Source organism: Euleptes europaea, chromosome 3, assembly GCF_029931775.1.
Source record: "Euleptes europaea isolate rEulEur1 chromosome 3, rEulEur1.hap1, whole genome shotgun sequence".
NCBI classification, from domain to species: Eukaryota; Metazoa; Chordata; class Lepidosauria; order Squamata; family Sphaerodactylidae; genus Euleptes; species Euleptes europaea.
Window position 1 is genome coordinate 42,058,352 of NC_079314.1, and position 24,444 is coordinate 42,082,795.

Here is a 24,444-nt window from a genome sequence, read left to right on the forward strand (position 1 = left end):
CAAGCAATCAGTACCCATTTGAGCCTCACATGGACATCTCCAAACACAATTTATAGCCAAATAGAATTTGTTAACATAAAATAATCAAGGCAATGGTGTACATAATTAACACAAATAAGGGAGAATTACCAAAACTTTTGTTATGGTAAAATTAGCAGGCAGCATATTAAATTTATTCCTAAATATTTAAAAAATGTTGTACTGATCAAAAATGGACCTCCTTTGCCAATCCTGCATAATTTGCATTGCAAGGAAAACAAACAGGACCTTTCCACCGAAGCAGAATATTAATTTGGTCTCTGATTACACAATCAAATTGAGTAAGTACTACAGTATATTATCTTGATGCAGAAATTGCCTGTAGGCAAACAATCATTTCAGCCCTGGGAGTCAGGCCACATAAAATCCCCCACTTCAAAATGAGAACAATAATACTGACCTACTTTACAAGACTGTTGTACCGATTAAGGTAACATATGTGAAGCACTATTAACAATCCAATGTATATAGCTGTGCTATATAAATACTAAATTACAATGGCCTGATATTGTCACAATCATTTTTTACATGTGCAGGCTTTGCCATTTATTTCAAGGAAAGTCTCAAAAAGGGGTAGGTTACTTATTCATTTCCTGGAGGTTACTGTAGAAACATATCCAGTGTCAGAGAGCTGTGGCTAAGCCACACATTTTGGTCAACGTGTAATTCAATGCTGGTTTTATAGATGAGAAACATACCAAATTGTTACCCTCAAAACATATAATCGCGAGTCATCCCTTGAACTCTCTTATTAACTTGGTTTAGAAATTTTAAGAGCCAAAAATTCAGACCAATAGCATGACCTTACACATATTTACTCATGTGTAAAGGGGGGGGGCTACTTTCTAAGTACACATAGGACTGCACCTGTACAACCGGATCATCCATGTACATACTAAGAATTGCCTATTAAGTTCCTGGCAGCTTCTCTCCAAACTAAATGCGCAGAGGGCTGGCTTATTTTCCAGTTTCTGATCACTTGGTACCTTTGCCACTGCATGTTCAAACATAGCTCTTGCTTAAAAAAAAAAAAGTTAAGATTTCTCATGACGCTCAGCAGCCCACAGCTAGCACTTAAGTACTGTAAGCACCGCATGCAACTGAGGACACTTCTGAACTGGAAGAGTTCACCTGATTTCAAGAACTCTGGACTTAACACAAGTAGAAATTAGGCTGGATGGATGCTCTGAAAATAATTCATATTTATAGAAACTGGTACAAACTGCAGCAGAAACACATTTCAAGTAAAATACTAGAGGTAAAGGTAGTCCCCTGTACAAGCACCAGATCATTACTGACCCATGGGGTGACATCACATCCCAACGTTTACTAGGCAGACTATGTTTACGGGGTGGTTTGCCATTGCCTTCCCCAGTCATCTACACTTTACCCCCAGCAAGCTGGGTACTCATTTTACCGATCTCAGAAGGATGGAAGGCTGAGTCAACCTTGAGCCAGCTACCTGAAACTAACTTCTGTTGGGATCGAACTCAGGTCGTGAGCAGAACTTTTGACTGTAGTACTAAAGACAGAACAATAAAAACAGTTTATGATCTCATGGCTCAATGAGATGATGATTATTTCACAAAAATGGTTGAGAACCAGAGAAGCATGCTGGCAAATGCTTGCAGGCAGCAAGGCTTTTCCCACTTCTGAATGCTAGCCTCTTCTACAACCACTCCCCATTGTACCACCACGCAACCCTGTTTTCTAATGTTCCTCGGCAATCATGGTCATCCAGACCCTTAATATGCACAAAGGTGGTTGCTTAGAAGAGCAGTGTTTATTCCTTTTCATTTTTGTATAGAAGGAGAAACGAAGCTTTCTCGTCCTTTGTTGAGAGAAATGAGGAACAGTAACCACCCAGGCAGCTTCATGTTTGAGTGAGGATCTGAACCCAGGTCTCCTTGCTCCAAGCACATCTGAATTCACACCATCCCATCAAACCCACTTCATTAACTCTTCAGAACTCTGAATGCAGGTTTAAAAACAAGTATGTCTTTTATAAACTGCCAGGTCATCTTATCTTAAAATATTACATAGTTAAAATAACTGTGCCCTGCAACAACAGCTTTGCTCATTTGAGCAAGGTCTTTTGCAGGTGCCAACCTGCAAATGGGCAAAATCAGCTACTGCCCATACACATGCCTTCTCTGTTGAGGCCCCCGCCTTATAGAATTTCCTGACCGAGGTCAGGAAGGCTCCCATTCTCCTGACTTTCTGCACACTATGCAAAACTGAATTACCGTATTTTTCGCTCCATAACACGCACCTGACCATAAGACGCACCTAGTTTTTAGAGGAGGAAAACAAGAAAAAATCTGAGTCACTCTCCTCCTCAGTGGAAGCCAGGGACTCTCACTCTGACTGACGTCAGCTAGAGGACTCCTGACCGCTCTCCTCCTCGGTCTCTGCTCTGTCATTCCGGCGCGCCCAGCTGGCTCTGTGTGGCCCCGCCCGCCTCCCAGCTGGCCGTTGGGGTGGGGAACGCCTGCTCCCGTTGTTCCGGCGCGCCCAGCCAGCTCTGTGCGGCCCCGCCCGCCTCCCAGCTGGCCGTCGGGGCGGGGAACGCCTGCTCATGTTGTTCCAGCGCGCCCAGCCGGTTGGTCTTCCCCGACTTCTGCAGGCCGTCCGGGCTGCTCGGCTCCTGCCCCGGATGGACCGGGCTTGGGTCCGTCTCGGGACACACATTCACTCCATAAGACGCACGGACATTTCCCTTCACTTTTGAGGAGGAAAAAGGTGCGTCTTATGGAGCGAAAAATACGGTATTCAATAGGGCCATTTTGCACAAGTAATAGGGTTGCACTGTATAAAACAGCTTACAAACTTACTTGGATGAGTTATCCGGGCTGTGTAACCGTGGTCTTGGTATTTTCTTTCCTGACGTTTCGCCAGCAGCTGTGGCAGGCATCTTCAGAGGAGTAACACTGAAGGACACTGTTACTCCTCTGAAGATGCCTGCCACAGCTGCTGGCGAAACGTCAGGAAAGAAAATACCAAGCCCATGGTTACACAGCCCGGATAACCTACAAGAACCAATGAACTCTGACCGTGAAAGCCTTCGACAATATTACTTGGATAAATTATTAGGGACTGTGGTCTATACTACTGTGTGTAGCTTTCTGTAAGGAGAACACAATTATGCAATTTTTGCATAGCTTAATGTGTCATGTTAATACTTATGCTATGCTTCAGGTCTATTTTTCAGATTTCTGGTTAGTTCCACACTTCTACAATCTTAGTGCATTGTTTATTGAATGTCCCATTTTGTTGACTGTACTGTCTGACTCTGTGTAATATGGCTTCAGCCCCCATGAGACAGACGGACTATAAATAATGCAAATAAATAAATAAATGACTGGCCCAGGGCATAATAGTTTAAACTGTTGAAACATTCTGTAAAGAAAAAAAAAAGATTGTGTATAGACTCAATGGAAGCTCCCATACATTTTGATAAATTTTGGATTTCGCCCACTGGGATGATAGGTAAATAATGAGGCATTCTCCAGGAGACAGAGCCTACAGAAGTTACAGCTTCCATTTTATCAGATTTAACTTTATGCCTATAATGAATTTTAAAATCACGATTTTTAAAGGACCAGGTACAAATCATATGAAAAACTGAAGGGAAGATATCAAAGACCAACCAAATGTAGTTACAAGTCCTCTCTTCTAGTCCACTAGGCATCTCTAGCCATAATTATAATTATGGTACAAGAACTGCAGAAAAGCATTTAACCAGTTACGATGTATCATTACATAGAGTCTGCGGTATGACACGCTAATCTAATTACTGGTGTAGCTCCCATCTGTGTATCTGAATTATCCTGACTGCTCTTTTTTATTATTAGTTTGCACTTCTAGAAAGGTACAATATTATCTACAGAATTCCTTTCATTTATGATCACTGATACAAAATTTAATTATGCTCTCCAAGGTGGCTACACTTAGGAAATTGGAAACTGTCTTCCCAAAATTAAAAAGATTCACTGAAGAAATTAATGATCGGCTTACTCATCAGTGAACTTTTCAGACATCACGTGCCTAAAGCTCAAACAAAACCCATTGGCCACACTCATGCTTGCCAGATATTCATTTGACAAACATCCAATTCAAAGCAGGAAATGCCAAGCGCACCCTTTCTCAACCACAGCTATATATTTCGACATGCGCCCATCCTCACAGGCCCCATGGGGAGCATCACTCACTTTGTCACAGGAGGGCATACAAAACTGGGCAACTCAATCTCACAGATAGGATGAAACTAGCCAGTGTAACCAGCGATTTGCACACATCTAACCAATGGCTGACTCCTTCCCCACTAAAGCCCTGCCCTCTCCTCTGTGATGTTTGAGCACCAGTAGTTTTTTGCAACGCTGGTGCCAGAAGGTTGCCCGTGGAAGAAGAGTTGGTTTTTATATGTCGACTTTCTCTCCCACTTAAGGAAGAATCAAACCAGCTTATAATCACCTTCTCTTCCCCTCCCCACAAGACACCCTGTGAGGTAGGTGGGGCTGAGAGCTGTGACTAGCCCAAGGTCACTCAACTGGCTTTGTGTGTAGGAGTGGGGAAACAAATCCAGTTCACCAGATTAGCATCCGCCGCTCATGTGGAGGAGTGGGGAATCAAACCTGGTTCTCCAGATCAGACTCCACCACTCCAAACCACCCCTCTTAACTACACCATGCTGGCTCCCGTGACTTACTGATGAGCCCTCAAGCTATTTGGACCCGACTGCTGGCAGGGGCCCCATGAGGGGATGCTAGTCATCTCACTGATGGCTATAGCCTCTGTGATGCACAGATGACCTCTTCATTGTACTGCCCCAAGCGGCCGCCCAGGTGGCTTGGCTGGAGAACCAGTGCTGATGCAGCCTTCAGAACAGTTGTCCCTTCTGTGGTTACCTATGCTCTGCCTTATCCATACAAAGCCATTTTGTTCTGCAGGTAGAAGATGAATGCAACCGAAGGGAAAGAAACCATACAAGCTGTCCTTCTCAAAGAAGAAAAAACTGCTCCAGATTATTGTAAAAAAATATTTTGCACCCGTGTCAACTACATTATATTAAAAGGTATATTAAAGGTATGGCAAATAAGCTCATGCGGGTCTTTGCTAACGGCACCAACCTTTGCCCTTAGTCCTCGCCCCCAAATATTATTCCCATATTGAAGATTAGAGGGGTGGGGAAAGAGACTGAGGATAAGAAAGTGATTTTTTGTAAAGCTGAACTATTGATTGGTTCTTGTAGGTTATCCGGGCTGTGTAACCGTGGTCTTGGAATTTTCTTTCCTGACGTTTCGCCAGCAGCTGTGGCCCGGATAACCTACGAGAACCAATGAACTCTGACTGTGAAAGCCTTCGACAATATTCTCAATTATTGAGTTTGTGGTAGAGGCAAGAGGCAAGATGTGAATGGGGGACCCTGTGAATCTCAGCTCATTCTCTTAGTCACAGAAGTGGGTCATAGACATTGGTTGGGTTTGATGGGATTATATGAAGCAGTAAAACAAGGAAATTGGGGAGAAAGTGTGAAAAGAGAGGATAATGAATTGGAAGAGTTAATAAAGAGTGAAGCAAATGTTAAAAAGGGATTAATAGGGAAAATATATAGAATGATGATAAGGGATAAAGATTTTATGATCAGAACAATACAGGCGAAATGGACAAAGGAAATTACAATACCAATACAAATGATGAATAAAATAATAAAGGGCATTAAAATGTTGAAGATGGATAGATACAAAGAGTTGGAAAGGAAAATAATGCTGAAGTGGTATAGAACACTGGCTCAAATAGCATACATGATTAAAGGAAAGAGACCGAACTGCTGGCACTGTAAGGCAAAAGAGGGGTGGTTCTCACATTTGTGGTAGGAGTGTCCAAGGGTGATAGAATTCTGGAACAAAATACTTTAAAAAATTAGAAAATTGTTTAATATTAGACTCCAAGTAACGGCAGACTTGATGTTTATGGGAGTTATGGGGTGTGAGAAGGTGGAAAAGAGTAAACAAGAGATGTTTAAAGTAATGATATTAGCGGCTCATGCAGCTATAGCTTTTGGATGGAAAGATAAAACAAAGTGGACTATAGATAGGTGGAATAACTATGTGTTTGAATATGTTCAATCAGATGTGTTGGGATATTTAAAACAACAGACGATGGGTGAAAGAAGAATTGGAGTTAAAAACTAAGTGGAACCTATATTTTGATTGGGTGAAAAGTGGAGAAGCCAACGAAGAGACTTTAGTAAAATTAAAAAGACTATGCTCATGGCTAAAAATATGAAAATATGATCTATTCGACTTGGTCCGTGGGGGGAGGGAGATGGGGGGGAAGGGGTTAAAATTGTATTGGAAGAAAGAAAGTGTAATTTTGTAATTATAAAAGTATGGAGATGTAAAAATGACTTCCAATGCAATAAAAGGGGAAAAAAATTCTCTTAGTCACAGCACTAGACATTTTGCCAGTCCTTAAAAGATTCATGAAGTTTACCAGTTTGGCTAGGAGCACAAATTAAAGTGATGTTTTTGACCTTTAAAGACCAAAATGGTCTAACATCTTCTACTCTTGCATGACCCTGCCCAGATTTTGTGTATTTGAGTGTTAGACTAGGGCCTGGAAGACCCAGGTTTGAATCTCCTCTCTGCCGTGAATCTCATTGGATGACCTGGGGCCACTCAATCTCTCTCTCTCTCTCTGGCTAGCCTACCTCACATGGTTGCTGTGAAGATAAACAAGATTTTTTTTAGAATAAGTTCTATAGAAGTATAAGAATTAGTACTTATCCATTAGTACAGTCTCCATTTCACCCCACCCTGATGGCGGGGGGGGGGGAAGGGAAATCCTGGGCTACTTATGAGTAGGACTGTTGCCATGTAAGCTTGCTGGGGGACCTTGGATCTGCCAAATACTCTCAGGAGGAGAGAATAATGTGGCATATCACTTTTTGACCCCATTGGGAAGAAAACTGTAGTATAAATATTTAAATAAATACAAATAAAGATGGAGTTCCTGCTCTGGATATTCCCACCTCCAGAGGGGAGATGCTGTCTGCTGGGGGCAGGGCTTTTCTGTGGTGGCACCCAAATTGTAGAACACCCTGTGGTGAAATTATACCTCACCACTACAGGTAACCAGTGCAAAAAATGTAACTTTAAAAGAAGTGTTTAAGTTGCATTCTACTCATGCTCAGAGGCTAGTCTAACATAGCCTTTCTAGAAGAACAATGGCTGTACACTCAGTTTATTCCACCCTGCCTGAGTGGGGACAAAAAGGCCTGGTAGCCAAAAGAGTCTATTATGATAGCCTCAGGATTTTCACATTAGTAGTGGATTCACAGCAGTCTTCTAGTGCCAAGAAACGAGTACAAGTCGAAGGGAAGGGAGCTGATACCATAAGGGGTCTATGTATACTTTGTGTCTGTGACTTGATGGATATTACGTTTTTTGGCTGTATATGGTTAGTCGCCTTGGAACCTCAGAAGGAAAAGCAGGATACAAATGTTTTAAACTAAAATAAAATAAATACATGGTGCTTAAAGGAGGGACTCTGGTAAAGAGTCTCATCTGGGAAATGGCTGAGAGAAACAGAAAGGCCAAGATATGTCATAGCTGAAGAGGAAATAGCTTGCTAAGAAAGCCTAGGCCCTTGGGAGAACCAGAGCAGAGAGCTGGAAACAGATCCACTAACTCTTAAGTTCATTCTGCCTATTCGTGATTAATTATCATACAGGGATACATTTTAGACCTAGGGACAGAAGCTTGCTTTTATTGCTCATTTTATTTTTCCTTTACTCTGTAGTGGTTATAGTTAGACACATTTTGCTCAACTGTAACTTCTTTCTTTTCTAATTTTCAAGCAGCAAGTGAGTGACACATGAACACATGAAGCTGCCTTATACTGAATCAGACCCTTGGTCCATTAAAGTCAGTATTGTCTACTTGGACTGACAGTGGCTCTCCAGGGTCTCAGGCAGGGGTCTTTCACATCACCTACTTGCCTGGTCCCTTTGACTGGAGATGCCAGGGATTAACCTGGGACCTTCTGAATGCCAAGCAGATGCTCTACAAACTGAGCCACAGCTCTTCGCCTCCATACATAACCTAGCCTTCGGACCTGACATTTTAAATTTCTTAAACAAGAATGCCACAATATATTCTTCAGTGCAAAATCTTAGTTTCCTTAAAGCTCATTCACTAGACTTTTTTGCAATCATAATAATTCCATGGGAACAGGTTTCCCAATAAGTACCTGTGTACAAACAACCAAGCCCTATTTAAGGGTGCCCTCAATGGAAATCATTTTGGAAGGATGCCTTGGGAAGCAAACAAGTGGAAAATATTCAATAGGACCTGGGAAGGCACGGGTTTTCCAAGGGGGAAAAAAACGGGGGGGAAAATGTGCATGACCAATTCTGATGTTATGACCTGCAGGTATAGGGAAGGTGTCAAAAGAAAGCACATCACTGCTTGTGCCTAGAACTTCCTGTATGAGGAGAAAGGCAAGATTAAGCCAACACGGCAGTCAGGAGCTGCTCCACCAAAGCTCCTTGCAATTTACTGGATCTGATCTACTTACATCTGAAGCTGACGACTCAAGGACGATGCCAAATCCTGAAACCTGCGGCTCCAATTTCAAGGAGGAATCAGATGCTTCCAGGCTGGACCTTTCAGCATTTGCTGATAGCTTTTTTTCATTTTCAACAGTGCTGGGTTTCTTATTCACAGTTTGAGGTTCAATAGTCTTTGGGGGTAATTTTCTCTTTTTATTTCTCTTCCTTGTCACTGTTGATTTCTGTGCACTGACCAAAGGAGTGGGAGGCTGTTGTCTGTTCTGAGCAGCAACTGAAGAAAAGAAAAGCCCATGAATACACTGCAAAGCACACTAATGCATCAACTCAGGCATTCTGGTCCCCAATTTGGCTCGGTCCCCAATCTGGTTCAGTAGGATGAAACTCACCCCACCCCTGCTACATCCCAACATCCCATCTCATGCAAAGCTTGACTTGCTCTGTGTTAGAATGTGGGTTTCTCTTCGAAAATGGCCAGGGATCCTCCCCATCCCACTGTGTGCATGCTGAGCAGTAGTACAGCAGACCGTTCTGGTCAGCACCCAGGGCCTGTCCTCTGCCCAAGGGGCCAAGACAAAATCTCTCAAGAAGTCTGGCCAGGAATATCTCCCCCCCCCCCCCAACATTTTGATTGCTAGTGTGGCAACAGCTTTACCAATAAAGCCTGCACAGGCTTTTGTGCTCTGGCCAAAATGGCTGCTGACCCTTGCCCATTATATATTATATTATGGCTCCAAATTGCTAAAAAGAAGAAAAGAAATGGATTGTTGGATTCCAGGGAGGAATTGGGTAAAGAGGAATTAAGAGAATTTCTCTTAACAAGGGTGTAACTCTGCTTCAGATTTCAGTTCAAGGATGTAATGTACTCAGATTCGACTTAGGCTATTGTTCCACAAAACAAATCTTCTATCGTACCTGCTTGAATTTGCATTATTTTTCTCATGGTCTTAAGCTCCTGAAGAATGGCCTGCAATGCCGGCTGGCAGTTACAAGTGCAACAGTTGGAGCCAGCTGAGGAATTGGCTGCCGGAATTTCTCCTGAGGAAGAAAGGAAAATAAAACACTGTGATGCAGACCAAGCTCTTTCCAACAGAAGATCTTGACAGGATTTTAAAAGCTGTCGATATATGCTTGTCAGGAAGCCAAAACCTAAAATTAAAACTGCCACTGCATGGCAATAACAGGAGTCGCTCGCATTCTGCCATCCCTTCTACCCACAATAATAATGTTACATGGTATGCTGAAGTCTGTACAAAACTGCAAACACAGTGTAAGCTCACAGTAGTCCTCCTTACTGTCAAGTGAGTTCATGGTGGATAACAATGGCACCAAAAAGCCCTCACTGCAATCACAGTCACTTTATCATGCTAAACAAAAAGGCCCGAGAACCCTTGCACTGGGATGTGAACAGCCTCACAAAGAAAGATATGACTGCAAAATAAAGGTTTATTAAGTAAAGCTCTAACAAGCCACAAATGGGCTGAAGGCTGCTTGTTGCTTCACCGTGTTCAGAAAGTAAAGTCAAAATAAAAAGGTCTGTTCACAGGGATTGGGGATAGAGAAATTCCAGGGTTGGGAGGGGGAAACATTCATATCTTTCCTCCCCTCCGGGATCACAAACTCCTACTTCCCATGATTTATGCTCAAGTGCTGTAGCAAAGGATAGTTTCCAATTCTATCCATGCTACTGAATCATGTTTCAATGAATGTTCTTTTTATTATCTTTTAGATTTAGAGCCCTCTTCCTGGGCACAACTTCCTGACCTTGGTAAGGAGATGATTTTAGCTAACTCCTGGTCACTTCCTATAAGAGGGCCTTACCATCCTGAGCAACCATTACCAAGTTTTATATTTAAAATTAAGGGCAGTTTTGATGTTTTAGGCCAAAAAAAACATGCCATTGCAATCTGGGATCCAGATGTATTCCTCTTATGAACACATGAAACTGCCCCATACCAAGTCAGAGCATTGGCAGCTGAACCAGGAACCTTCTGCGTGCAAAGTAGATGTTCTAACCACAGAGCAATGGAACCTCCCCTAAACTAATGAACACCTGAAGCTGACTTCTACAGACCCATGGCCCCTCCCAAGGGAATGATCCAACCTTGTAAGCTTAGAACTGGCTGTGGAAACACTTCAATTGCTTTTTGGAGTACTTTGACAAATGTGGCTACTTGAATGGCTTCATGGGCACATGATGAACAGGCCTGTTTATGACCCGCCCCGGCTTGTGAGTGTTTGGAAGTCGATGTACTTGTTTAGAAGATGACTCCTCTGCAGCAAAGCAACTCCAAGGGGAGAAGTGACATGGCTCACAAAGTAACACACAACAACAAGCTTCCTTCCCTCCCTCTGCTGCAATAAAGGGATATTCTAGCAAGGAAACACCTAACTGATTTCAGACATTCAAGGACGAGCCCTCACAAACAGGTTTGACAAAGTGGAAGGAGGAACACAAAAATGTCTGGGCAGGGCACCATGCAGTTGGCGCTATAAGTAAAAAAAGGAGAGGGGCTCTGGAGCATAATGTGTGTGTGTGAAGTGCCGTCAAGTTGCAGCCGACTTATGGCGACCCCTTTTGGGGTTTTCATGGCAAGAGACTAACAGAGGTGGTTTGCCAGTGCCTTCCTCTGCACAGCAACCCTGGTATTCCTTGGTGGTCTCCCATCCAAATACTAACCAGGGCTGACCGTGCTTAGCTTCTGGGATCTGACGAGATCAGGCTAGCCTGGGCCATCCAGGTCAGAGCCTTGAGCATAATAGGGTTAATAAAAAGAGAAAGTCAAGACAAAAACTCAACAGATTATGGACCTGCCATGATCATTCCCTAGTATGAACCCAGGACATACCATTATAATCAGTGAGCTTCAACATACATGAACATAAGAGGATGCCTTACACTGAATCAGACACTTGGTCCATCAAGGTCAGTATTGTCTACTCTGACGGGCAGTGGCACTCCAGGGTCTTAAGCAGAGGTGTTTCATGTCACCTACTACCAGAATCTTTTAACTGGGATTGCACCTGGGGCCTTCTGCATGCCAAGCAGATCTTCTACCACTGAAGCTATAGCCCCTTGCCAATAGTTGTCTGTTGACACATTGCAGAGGCAAATCCATTGAGAAGTACTGCTGTTCAACTTTTATTCGTTGCAACGGAGCACAGCTTGTTCTCTGGCCAAGCTACCCAAGTGAGTGCTTGGGGTCACACAATGAAGAAAGTACTGATGCATTATAGGAGCTCCACTTGCTCCAAGCCATAAGTGACACCGAAAGTCACTGACATCACCATCCGGGCCTGTGCTGCTGCTGGCCAGAGCCAAGTCAGACCCCCTATGAGTCACTGGCATAGACCTGCCTAGGCCCAGGAGGTGGTGGGCATAGCACACTTAGTACAGCAAGTACCATGAACCAGCCCTGCAATGGGGCTTGCAGAGAACTGGCTCCTAGTTCATTTTGTTCAGAGGTATTCTGGGGAAACCTCCTATCTTCCTTCCCTCTTGATCATATAGCCATGCAGTGGGGGAAAAAAAAACCCAAATAATTTTGTAATTTTTTAAAAAAAAATCTGCTTGCTGCTCCAAGTCAGGCTATCTTCTCTACTCTCTGAACAAGACCTAACTCTTCTTTGTATCTCACGAAGAACAAAGCGTAGCCAATAAAAATATTGTATGAATTCGTCTTCTCCCATTTCAGTTTGTTAAATATTCCAGTGAATACCATAATATTTTGAAAAATTATATATTGTTAGAAAATACCTGCTCATCTTTTGTGCTACAAACATAATGCATTGCTAATGAGGGTATGTAGGGACTGAAGCCTCCAATGAAAAACCAGGAGGTCTGTTCTCCCACTGAGACATGGAGGAATTTTTTAATTTCCATTAACATCGAAAGAAATTACCCACGTCTACCTATGTACTGTAAGTGGGGTGGGGGGGCGGCGGCGACGACAGTATTTCAAATCAAAAGCAGGCTCTGCCAACTTCATGAATATTTATTAAGATTTTTAAAAAAAATCTTCCCATCATCTTTCTTCAGATCACTAACAGAGAAGAACCTTATGGAAACATTCTTACTCAGTGTTCAAATCATGACTGTGATCGGTTTAAAAAACAAAAGCAGCATTCTCATCTAATTATAATTTTTTAATGTAATGGAAATACAATAAACTATTAATAAAAATCAATTTTTAATTTGAAAAATACTTTTTTTAAAAAACTGAGGAGACTTTAACAGCCATTTCTTCTTTTGCACTCTCTAACACCCCCCCTTCCATTGTGTGGGAAAGCCAATTTTGAATTAAAATGGCTTGCAGAGCAGCAGAAACATTAAAAGATACAAAGCCCCCATATTTATTTTCCTTTCCTCCATTAATGACTTTCAGACAATAAGTCAACTGCGTGGGTGTCACAGCTCTATTCCGCGGATCAACAAACTGAAAATTCCATCAGGAACAGCAACATTAAAAACAAGAGCGAGTCAGCTGTCAGCTTCACTAGCATAATATGACTACCAGCACAAGCGGTTTTGACTCAGACTAGAGGTTTGCCCTAGCCTAGTCCTAACAGTACCAGAACTAAGCCTAGATCCATTATGGAGTAAGAGAAAGGCGGCATGTTTTTCCAATGCTATTACTAAAGGCTAGCCAATTTATTTAACTGTAACGAGGGAACCTTTTGATTTGTAATGCCAAGGGGTGGGTTGGGGCCTTAAAACAGCACTACAGCAAGTTGAGCAAAGCAGCCCATTTGGTTTCCCGGCCCTAAAATGTTTATTTCCTGTCCAAGACTGGCAAGTTTCTTAACCACGCTGCCCTATAAGCAGAGCCTTATAAACAGATATTCTGGGGATCAGGGCCTTCTCTGATGACCCCAGGCAAAAATTGTTTTATGTTCTCAGGCTTTTAGCAGGTTACACCTGTGGACCCATTTGAGGTCTTTCCTAGGTACAATATACACTGTGTATAATGAGAAAGGTATTAATTTTAGTGTAATTTAACTGTTTTTTTCCTTCCTTCTTATATTGTTTTAATTTGCACATAAGCCATCTTGGAGGCCAGAAAATCAAAAGGGAACAATCTGCCACACGAAAAAATTCCCATTCTATCCAATCTCACGACTCATGTAGACAAGGTCACTGCTTTCCCCAAATAAATTTCACCCTCTGGCCAACAGATCCCCCAAACCCCAATCCAACAGCATGAGTACCACTCTGTATACACACTTTTTTCCAGGAGGTGGGGAATATATTTGCTACAAAGGAATATAAAATTGTAGATGGTGCTGGAGAAGGGTAACTCATTGCCTGCAGAGATAAAGGATCACAAAAAAGAGGGGTAGGTTTCAAAGCGGGGGGAAAGTTAGTTTTGGTGATATTTACCACTGTTTGAAATAAAAGCTAAAATAAGAGCTCCTCCTGTCCTGATTAAACATATCTGGATTCCAGACAGCAACAAGCAACAGATGGGTACCTAAAAGGCTTTTTTAGTACACTGTACTCTTTTCTGCATCCAAAGCCAAATACAAGTTATTTTGCAACATTTGCAAATGCAAGTTCACAATTCCTATCACCAACTGTGATAATCAAGACATAAAAGCTAAGGCACCTCTTTTATATGCACATACATACACAGAATATATGAGATTTAAATGCACAAACTGAAGAGAGGGGACCATCCAGACAGTCATGCATCACAGCCATAATAGACCCAACATGTAATTCACTAAAGCAGCCCCGCAAAAAAGTGGAACTGTAGCAATGGGGAGGGAGGCAGGCACAGCGGCAGGCCGGACTCTTGTTATAGCAAAGCAGGCAGACCCTCCAGCTCCTGGCCAAGTGTGCCCCACACGTTCACTGCTTGTGCCACAGGTTGGCCAGCCACGAACTAACTACACAACTAAATAATTGAATTGAAGATAAATAAATAATTAAATTGCAGATAAATAAATAAATAAAATAATACAACTAAGAATTTATTTAAAAAAGGTGAACGGTTCAGGTAACTTTTCTGTCCAGCTGAAAAGCCTTCTGATTTTTCATGGCAATCATACTTCCCTTTCTTGGAACTGCTGAACTTAAACTTTTTAACATACCTGTATTCTTATAATTTAACCTGGAAAATTAACATAGTTTAAACAATGTAGTGAATATATAACGTAAGTCATACCATTCGAACCCACAGTTCTTGCTTGGTTTTGGAATGTTTTGGAACGAGTTCCATACTGTCCTGAAAAGTGGCTAGTCTGAGCAGGTAATTCATTCCATGCACTACTTGGAGATGGATGAAGGTTTGCCTGGGTATCTGTAGAGGGGTTCAGGCGTGGAGTCCAGGCCATGTCTAAATCCTGGGGTTCTTCCTTCAGCTTCTCTCCTTCTTTGCCAACCCGCTGATAGATTCTTCCAGTGCTGTCATTCAGTAATCTTCTCATCCCTGTAATTTGTTTTTTAATTTCCCGGCTTTCATCTCCTAGTGAAAACAGACACATCGTTATCACTCTAAATTTGCAAGAATGGTAATGATACACAATACTGTATTTCAGATTACTCTGAGAATTTCTAGTTTATGAAACACATGCAATTTGTGTATTAAGCACATACTTTTCTAGTGCCCACACACAAATACACAGGAATTTAGCCAATATACATCTCAACTGCTGTAGTATTAAACACATGGCCACTTGTACCGTAGTGTACCCATGTGTGCTTTTTTATATGCATGTTTTAACACACACAGTATGCATTATCATATACTGCAGCAGTATAGGTGCCGGGACATGCACTGGGTGATGATAACCTTCTAATGCACCTCTGAATCCTTTTTTAAACAGGTTCATAACACTAGTTTTTAAAACATCATGGTTCATTAAGAGGGTCTAGTTTTATAAAAAGAAACCAATGGTTGTAGGAGGTTAAATTAACTCTAAGAGTTTTCCTTGCCACCAATCTCATCAAGAGCTAGTGAAAGCAATAAAAATTGATGCAAAATAAGGAGCAGGGACATGGGATTATACACTTCTTCCCTGGAGCATTCTTGGTATCCAGTGTGGTGTAGTGACTGGAGTGTCGGACTAGGATCTGGAAGACCCAGCTTCAAACTCTCCCTCTGTTATGGAAGCTTGCTGGGTGACCTTGGGCCAGTCACATAAACCCTGTCAACAAGTTACAGTGACCACATGAACATCCCATATGTATGTACGTACATCTTTTTGTACGACAGAGTCTACATGTATTCACTTTACAAATTAAACCAGGGATCAATACTTGGATAAGTGTGTGGCTTCAATCACACATTCAGCTGTATGGGCATTGCATGTAACACGAGAATTACTCAATGTATGTATAAAGAAAAATTAAGTGTAAGCTTTACACAGACCATATGAGTGTTCACTGAAACTTGTGAAAACAGTATACTCTCAGCCTAATTTACCTCACAGTGTAGCTAGATCACGATGGGTAGCCATGTTAGTCTGTTTGTAGCAGCGGAAAAGAGCAAGAGTCCAGTAGCGCCTTAAAGACTAACACAATTTCTGGCAGGGTATGAGCTTTCGTGAGTCATCTGAAGAAGTGAGCTCACACCCTGCCAGAAGTTGTGTTAGTCTTTCAGGTGCTACTGGACTCTTGCTCTTTTCTACTGCTACCTCACACTGTTGTTGTAAGGATAAAACAGAAGAGAGAAGAATGATGTAAGACACTTTGGGTCACCATTGGTGAAAAAAGGTGAGGTAGAAATGATGTAAATAATTAATCACACTTTGCAACGGTCACACATGACACTTAACCTGAGTTCAGGGACACAGTTAAAGGCATAAGGAAAATAGAGAATGCAATTCCATGGGTCACTCTCAATCCCTTAACTCCGCTTAACATTACATTTGCACTAGTCCTTTGAATGCCTCTTTAGAAATGACTCCAGCAGTGGGCCATTCCAGAAAAAAAATACTGACAACTAGGCCAGCCTGTCCCTCCCACTGACCACTTTGAAATCAAGTAGAAGTTCCTTTCATTGATTACAAGTTGATTTTGGACATATTCTGCACCTAGGTTTCCATAGGCTTATGCAAGTAAACGCCTAACTCATAATTCCTCATGGATTTATTGGGTTGAGCCAAAGAACAAAGCCCTTGAAATATCAGGCTGCAGGTGCAGGGTTCCCAGAAATGCTATAATAATAGAGAAAGCTGAACAGTAACAGAATGATAGAAAGAAAAAGAAACAGTTACATTTTATTTACTGTCTATACAATAACGTATAGCCAGAGTCTTTGATGCACAGAAACTCAGATTATGAAAAGGAAATCATGTGGGCAAGAAAACTGCTACTATTTCTAATAAAAATCAGCGCATTTAAAAATAATTATGTTCTCTGCATCATCTAAGTATTAATTTTATTTATGACTGTGCTTCTTGCACCCCAAATGCGTGTGAGTTTGGAGCAGACAGTTGCTGTTCTGCCCACTGAGGCATGCAAATACATTTCATTAGCAATAAGAAAAGTTTTCAGAAAAACTATCAAGCATTTTAAGAATGAGCAACAGTAGAAATTGAAAAAGCCATTTACACAAGATGTATTTCCTACACTGAATTAATTTTCTTACAGGAAATGCATCTAGTTTATTTTTAACACGCACACAAACACACATACACAAAAACACAAACAAACAAATTCGACGCCTTTCATTGCCATTAAGTATCTTTCTCTGAAGTCTGGCCAGTCTGTAGAATCTGATAGACCAACCCAGGGAAAGGAAAATTGTAGAAGGAGGACAATTATACTAGTAGTAGGAGAATGGTCCTATGATCAACATTCCTTCAGTCAGGGATGGGGAATCCTGTGGGCAAAATCCAGCATTATGTCAACTCCAGAACTGCTTCTATTTACCACCCACCATTAAGCTTTCTGTCTCTCCCAACCTCTTGTTTGGGGACAGCATCAAAAGCATGGATGGAACTCAGCTCTGTGGAACTTTCCCCCCATGGAAATCAGCATGGTGGTGAGGGAAGCGGCATCATAAGTTGCCTTGCCAGCAGGTTCCATCAAACTTGAGGGCCCACTTCATCAATCTCAGCCCCCAAACAAGTTGCCCTTAGGAAAGAAGTTCATTTTAGATCACTGGCTTAGATTTCCAACTTATTATCTAGATACCTTCTAAATACATGGTCATGGGTTGTTAAGAACCTTTATACAACCTCAGAAGTCTTTTAAATACGGGACTTAATGGGTTGACTCCTGTCAATCATGTCTGCTGATGGAGGGGGAGGGACAATTTTAGCTGATTCTCCACTCCTGTGGCAGACCTCCAACTCCCCCTTCATGCTCTTTCTGGGAGCAGCATGGGGGGTGGGTATTCTAGGCTGCAACAGGGAGGTGAAGAAGTTGCATTTGGCTGACAGAAATCCTTCCATCGCAGAGATTCTTAGCAGGATCCTAGCCAATATTTTCTCCATTTTAGAAAATGATGTAAGAAAATTTTTGTACTTTTAGATAACAATTTTCATGACTTTAAATAGGATGTCTTTTATGATCTGCAACCACTTGCTGATTGAAATCTACCCTAAAAGTTGCGTCTTTCTTCCAGTTTGTTTTAGTCTGCTCCGTTGTATATCTTCCCTATGTAACTACCAGAGCTGGTGGTATCATATCATTGTTCACCACAGGACAGAAAGTAAAAGTCCACATCATTTGGGTTGGTGATTAGAGACCTACATATTTCTAATTAGAGTATTGAAGCAATTGCAGAGATCAGGTAGTCCCTAGGCATAAACGAAAAGTGAGTCAGGGTGGTGTAGAGGTGAGTGTCAGACTAGGATCTGAGAGACCAAGATTCAAATCCACACTCTGCCAGGGAAGCTCACTGGGAGACCCTAGCCAGTCACAGACATCCAGCCTAACCTTCCTCAAAGGATTGTTGTGAGGATAGAATATAGGCAAGGAGAATGATTTAAGCCAGGGGTGGGGAACCTTTTTCCTGCCAAGGGCCATTTGCACATTTATAACATCATTCGGACCCTGACCTGGATGACCCAGGCTAGCCTGATCTTGTCAGATCCCAGAAGCTAAGCAGGGTCAGCCCTGGTTAGTATTTGGATGGGAGACCACCAAGGAAGTCCAGGGTTGCTGTGCAGAGGAAGGCACTGGCAAACCACCTCTGTTAGTCCCTTGCCATGAAAACAACCAAAAAGGGGTCGCCATAAGTCGGCTGCGACTTGACGGCACTTTACACATACAACATCATTCGGAGGCCATACCAGGTGTAGATTTCCTGGTGGGGGGGGAGAGGCTTGGGTTGCCAGGTCGCCAGCCACCACCTGGAGGTTGGCAACCCCAGGGGAGGCCACACAGAGTAGGCCTGCAGGGCGCCCCCACTCCCAGGCGTGAGGGCAGCCAGCAGTGGGCCCCAGCAAACGAGGCGCCAGGGGGGCGCAGCCCGCAGTCAATCGGCAAGGGAGGGAGGGAGAAAGGGAAAACAGAGAAAGAGGAAGAGGGAGGGAGGGAGGGAGAAAGAGAGAGAAAGGGAGAAAGAAATGGAGAGAGGGGGAGAAAGAAAGAAAAGGACGGAGGGAGACAAAGAGACAGAAAAAGAGGGAGAGAAAGGAGAAAAGAATGACAGAAAAAGAAGAAAAGAGAGAAAAGCCTCCCCCCTCCACACACACACACCCGCGCACACCGGCCTGCGCAACCGGGCCCCAGCCTCCCCACCTCCCCTGCCCACACGCACACACACACACACACACACTGCGGCGCACGGAGCCCCAAGCGATTAGGCCCCAATCTCCGTGCCCTCCCCCCCCAGAGTCCATAAAAGGCCCCCTTGAAGCCTGATCGGCTCCCACATGCATGCTCTGCCGCCGGGAGCCGCCGGCCTCTTACCCCCCCACCGCTGCTCAACAGCCGACAGGCAGCGAGAGGGGCTTACAATGTGCCACGGCGTTCCTGAACGCCGCAGCTGTAGGGGGCAGCCTTAGGGGAAGCATCCCTCCCCCTCCCCTCTTGCCAACCAACAGCCGACAGTCGGCAAGAGGAGGTCTAAAGGGCACTGCAGCACCCCAGGAACACCCTCGGGGAGGACTGCCCTGCGCCCAGCCTCCGTGGCAGGGCCCGGAGCTCCCGAGGGCCACAAAAAATGTCCTCGGGGGCCGCATACGGCCCCCGGGCCTGAGGTTCCCCATCCCTGATTTAAGCTGTTCTGAGACCTCATTGTTTTATATAACTAAATAGTGCGATCACTTTCCTGAGAATAAACCCCATTGCATAGTATTCTGAGCAAACCTGCTTAGGTGTGCTCTCCAATGTGTCTTCCACACAGTTTTTTTCTTTAAAAACAAAAGCAACCTTTCATATAAGAAGATCATACATTCATTTGTAAGAGATACTTTTACATAAAGTTCAGATTTCAGTTCATATTGAGTGGTTTTTAAAATACAGCTGAATTTTTTTAATTACGAAAGTATCTATTTTTATTTACCATGCTGAAAACAATGAGAGTTCTTTGACATGTGTCCCAAAGTTTGTACTGTACTCGATGCCATATTACAAACTGAGTTTCTAAAGCAGTTTGTCATGCTGCGCTGTGAGCCATTTGATGGCTCTAGTTGCAATATTCTCTGGATTGTGGCCAAAGAATTTTGGAGCAACAAAATGCGAACAGCTTTAAAGCAAACTACAGTTTCAAACTGCCACCACTAGGAACATAAGACAATCCAAAATTAACTCCTTCTTTACCATAGTAATAATGTAAATATGGGATACTTATTTAAGCTGATCTAATTACATTTTATCTCTTTTCAGCAGCCTAACCTAGGATTGTACAACAGAGTCTCAGGAAACGTTTTCCTTATGCCTCCTTTCCCCAAACATCAGGTTTTTTTACAAAGCATTTTAAAAAGTTATCTTTCAGCCTTGAGGACACACTGAAAGGGTCCATCAGTAATGCAATTCCAGTGCCATTCTGAAAATACTTTCTGGGGGAAAGCCCCTGACTTGAGCAAGATTCTGAGCAGAGTTGCAAAGGGTTTATATTGTTGTTGTTGTTATTTACTTCATTTACCCCACCTTTCTCCCCAATGGAGACCCAAAGTGGCTTACACAGTCCTCCTCTCTTCCATTTTATCCTCACAACACCCCTATGAGGCAAATTAGGCTGAGGTTGTGTGATTGGCCCAAGGTCACCCAGCAAGCTTCCATGGAAGAGTGGGGATTTTAACCTGGGTCTCCCAGACCTTTCTTCTTTCTTTATTCAACAATCCACTGACCCAGCAGACTTGGAAATAACCAATCTTACAAATACCATGCTCTATTTCCATCCCTCCACAGAAGCCACTGCTACCAGAAATCCAGCCATAGACAAAAGTAATACCAGGATCAGCAAGCAGGAAAGGTATGGAAACAATGGAAACCTTGGAGATCTGACTCCCCTCTCTAGCAGCTCTAGAATAAAGCTGGGACAGAAGTGACCTCAGCGTCTTCCACCATGAAGCACAGAACAGTTTTGAAAGTAGATAACATTTCTGAATCCCATAATGTTCCACAGATACTACTCTAAGCTCAGTGAGTAATGTTGGTAAAACTGTTTAATGGAATCGCATAAAAGAGCTGGTTATAACTTCCTAATACACCCCACAATCTCAGAAATAATATCTACTGAAGTCCATAAGACTTATTCTCTAGTAAAAGAGTTTTTAGGATTGTAACCTAGGAGAATGAGCTATGAAGCAGGCAGCCCCCGCCCCCCCCGCCCACAGAGTCAAATTTTCACCTTGGCCACAAAATCACTTGGCAAATTTAGGTAAGCCACTATTTTCTCAGCCTTACATCCACAAAATGGGTCTAATATGGGCTGACTTCACAGTAGTGTTTCAAGAATTACAAAAATAATGTATGTACATGTCTGTTGAAACAGTACTCATATGGGATAAGTACTATTCTTTCCTGGTACTGTGAATCAAGGAGTGGTAAAAAAAAAAAAAGCGCAGGCGAGCAGATTATGATGGTATCGATACACATACAAGCAAATAACATTGTACTGTGTTTACAAGGAACGTTTATTTGCTGTCTCATGCTGCTACCCTTTCCACTATGATTCACAATCTATTAAGGCCACCTGAGGCATTCATATGTCCCCTAGAGCCTCTGTTAAAAAACCACTCAGCAATGTTGCGACTTCCGTTGAATTGTTTTAGGTAGCAGACTACAACTTGAATACGCTTAAGTGTCCCATGCAGTTAGTGATCTCTCAGGAGGCAGGCCTACTGCTTTACTTAACTCTCGCCATAGGAACTGAGACCTTAGTGGAAACCTCCCAGTTCACAAGGGATGCTGAACTGATGATTTAGTACCCTGTATATAGTTACTCTAGTCTAGACTGGTTCTGCCAAGCTGTTTTGGTTTTTGGAAAAAGTACACACTCTAATTAGACACTAGAATGTTGCCCTTTCTTCAGCCAAGGATACCAGAACCTTGGCTGGTATACTTGAACAATCTCTGCTGGCCAGCTCAGCACCCTTCCAAGGACTGGAAAAGTTCAGCAGAGACTGAGGCTCCCTTCTCCAGGTGGGCATTTTTGAATCATTAGGAAAAAAAGATACTCTCAACCTCTTTAGTGCTACTGTTTGATTTCTAAGTATTTCATTCTGTTTCAAGAAAGACTCTTTACTGGCTTAGTGCTACTCAGTACAAACCACTTTCACGGGAAATCTAGAAGTTCAGACTGGTAATTTCGCTATAGTACACGTCCAGAATTCAGAAAATTGAAGCACTTGCAACATAAGCTCTTAAGACAGGACAATAGTGTGTGTGTGTGCTGACTGAAAAACCTTATCCACTAAAAGCCCTACAAGCTGGGGCAGGGAGGAGGTGGTTCCCAAGACAGTCAAATAAACCAGCCTCGTTTTCAGCCAAATGTTTCATTTTTCCAACTCATAACTCAGCCTGGAAAGAGTTCACTGTGCTTTCTCACCAGAATTAAGTTTTCAGAGCTAAGGATTTTAAATCAGAATGCTCCCTCTCACCTTAAAACAAGGAAATAACTGTAATTCACAGCTCCTAAAGTTATTGCTACACACATTTATCATGAAAACCAACTCTGGGCAGAACCCCTCCCCACCTAGCAATGACGTTTCAAAAGGGCTGTGATTCTTTGATGACTGATGGGTAGGGTTGCCAGGTGCCCACTGGTGGCGGGCAAACCCTCAGCCATTTACCCCTCTGCCCACCGACAACCTTAGGGCTGGGGGGCAAACGCGCATGAGCACGTTATACCTCTTAGTTTGAGTGGTAAAGGGCAGCTTTACCACTCAAACTAAGAGGTAAAGGCCCCTCGCGAAGCGGCACTTGAGCGCGCACACGTACAGAAAAAAGCCTCCCGCCGGAGGAGAGAAGGGACCTGGCAACCCTACTGATGGGGTAAGGTGATGTGCTTTTCTGCCACTCCCGCTCAGTTCCATTGGGCTGGCTGAGGACGTTTTCCTAACAAGCCATGCTGAAGGAACGTTAATAACCAACACAGCTGAGAGTTCCAATCATACCACAAACAACAGAGATTGTGCTCTGCAATATGTAGAAGTTGGTTCAAAACTGTCGTCCCCCTGCTCCCCTTTTAGCCACATCTGCTCCAATAAAAAACATCACTATGATAAGCAATATTTAAATACCAGATTTCTAAACAAGCCTTGATCTGGAAGACGCTAGCAATGCTTAAGTCCCATGGAAACAAACTGGATGCAGCTTAGTTTATGGCTTTGGATAGCTCACAACTCACTTTTGTTCAGGTTTTAAGTCTACAGATGCTAGATTTGTGTATTTTTATGCCAGGCTTACTTTAGGGCGGTGGGCTTTTTGTTTTACAAATAATAAAGGGATGACATACTTCCTCTATATTGGGACCAGTGCATATATTCCCACTATGAAACTCAGTATTTTTCATTACAATTTAGTAATAACTTACACACTGATAACTTTTCCTAACTGACCATGGACAAAAATATGATTTGGGGCTAACGGGCTTTGCATTACTATTTTGCACTCCTTTCCCACTGCAGGCCTACTTTATGTATTTATCACGCATACTCTGACAAAACAAAGTTATTAGACTGCCAAAGTCTAATTAATCAAAACAAAAATGTAGAAAACACAGACACCTGCATTGGGCTCACTTCATAGCAACCACAAGCATTTCTGTTTTTGGCAACTCTTCCAAATAAATGTATGTTGAAGACTGCACACAGCATGGCATTCAGGTTTATGAAACTATAAACTTCTTCACTGTTAATTACACAGATAAATGTCTCATCACACATTTGGTTACCGGGATGGCATAATTAGCTCTCTGCATTAACCTTTCAAAAGCAGAGTCTGAATTTCAAGTTAAAAACCACTGTCAAATTGTTTACAGCACACCAATGTGTTTCCCCGTGCTTGCAGAAGCAGTCTGTTCCACAAAAGGCAGAGGAAAACAACGCAAGCACGATGACTCCTCAGAACCCCACAATATACTTCAGGGACTGCTTTCAGTTGCTGTTTGTAAAATTTTGGTAAGCTTCTGTGATAGTATATGACTTTCTAGTTCAATACTACTTGGAGAGCCACTTTTAGATCTGGTAATAAGTCATGTGGTCAAATGCTGCATTCTCTAATACCAAAGGCATTAAAAACCTCATCGTGGGAAAAAGGAGCTAGCACGCAACTCAGAAATGGCCATTCTGGAAGCACCAACACTTAAAATCTAATGTTGAGCAGCAAGGGGCTAATAAATGGGGAAGGAGACCACAGAAATGAAAGAAGTTAATACTGTATTTTCAAAATGCTGTAAGCTGCTTTGAGGACTCTAGGTTGAAAAGTA

The 24,444-nt window shown here is 42.7% G+C and overlaps 1 protein-coding gene across 1 annotated transcript in view; it reads right to left on the minus strand.

The window, feature by feature from the left end:
• Positions 1-24,444, minus strand: part of BEND7 (BEN domain containing 7) — a 54,690-nt gene that overhangs the window by 21,389 nt on the left and 8,857 nt on the right. The window contains exons 3-5 of the mRNA XM_056846845.1: positions 14,779-15,078; positions 9,527-9,649; positions 8,620-8,885 (exon numbers count right to left, since the gene is read on the minus strand). Coding sequence (XP_056702823.1) covers positions 8,620-8,885; positions 9,527-9,649; positions 14,779-15,078 — 689 coding nt within the window. The remainder of the gene's footprint in view (positions 1-8,619; positions 8,886-9,526; positions 9,650-14,778; positions 15,079-24,444) is intronic.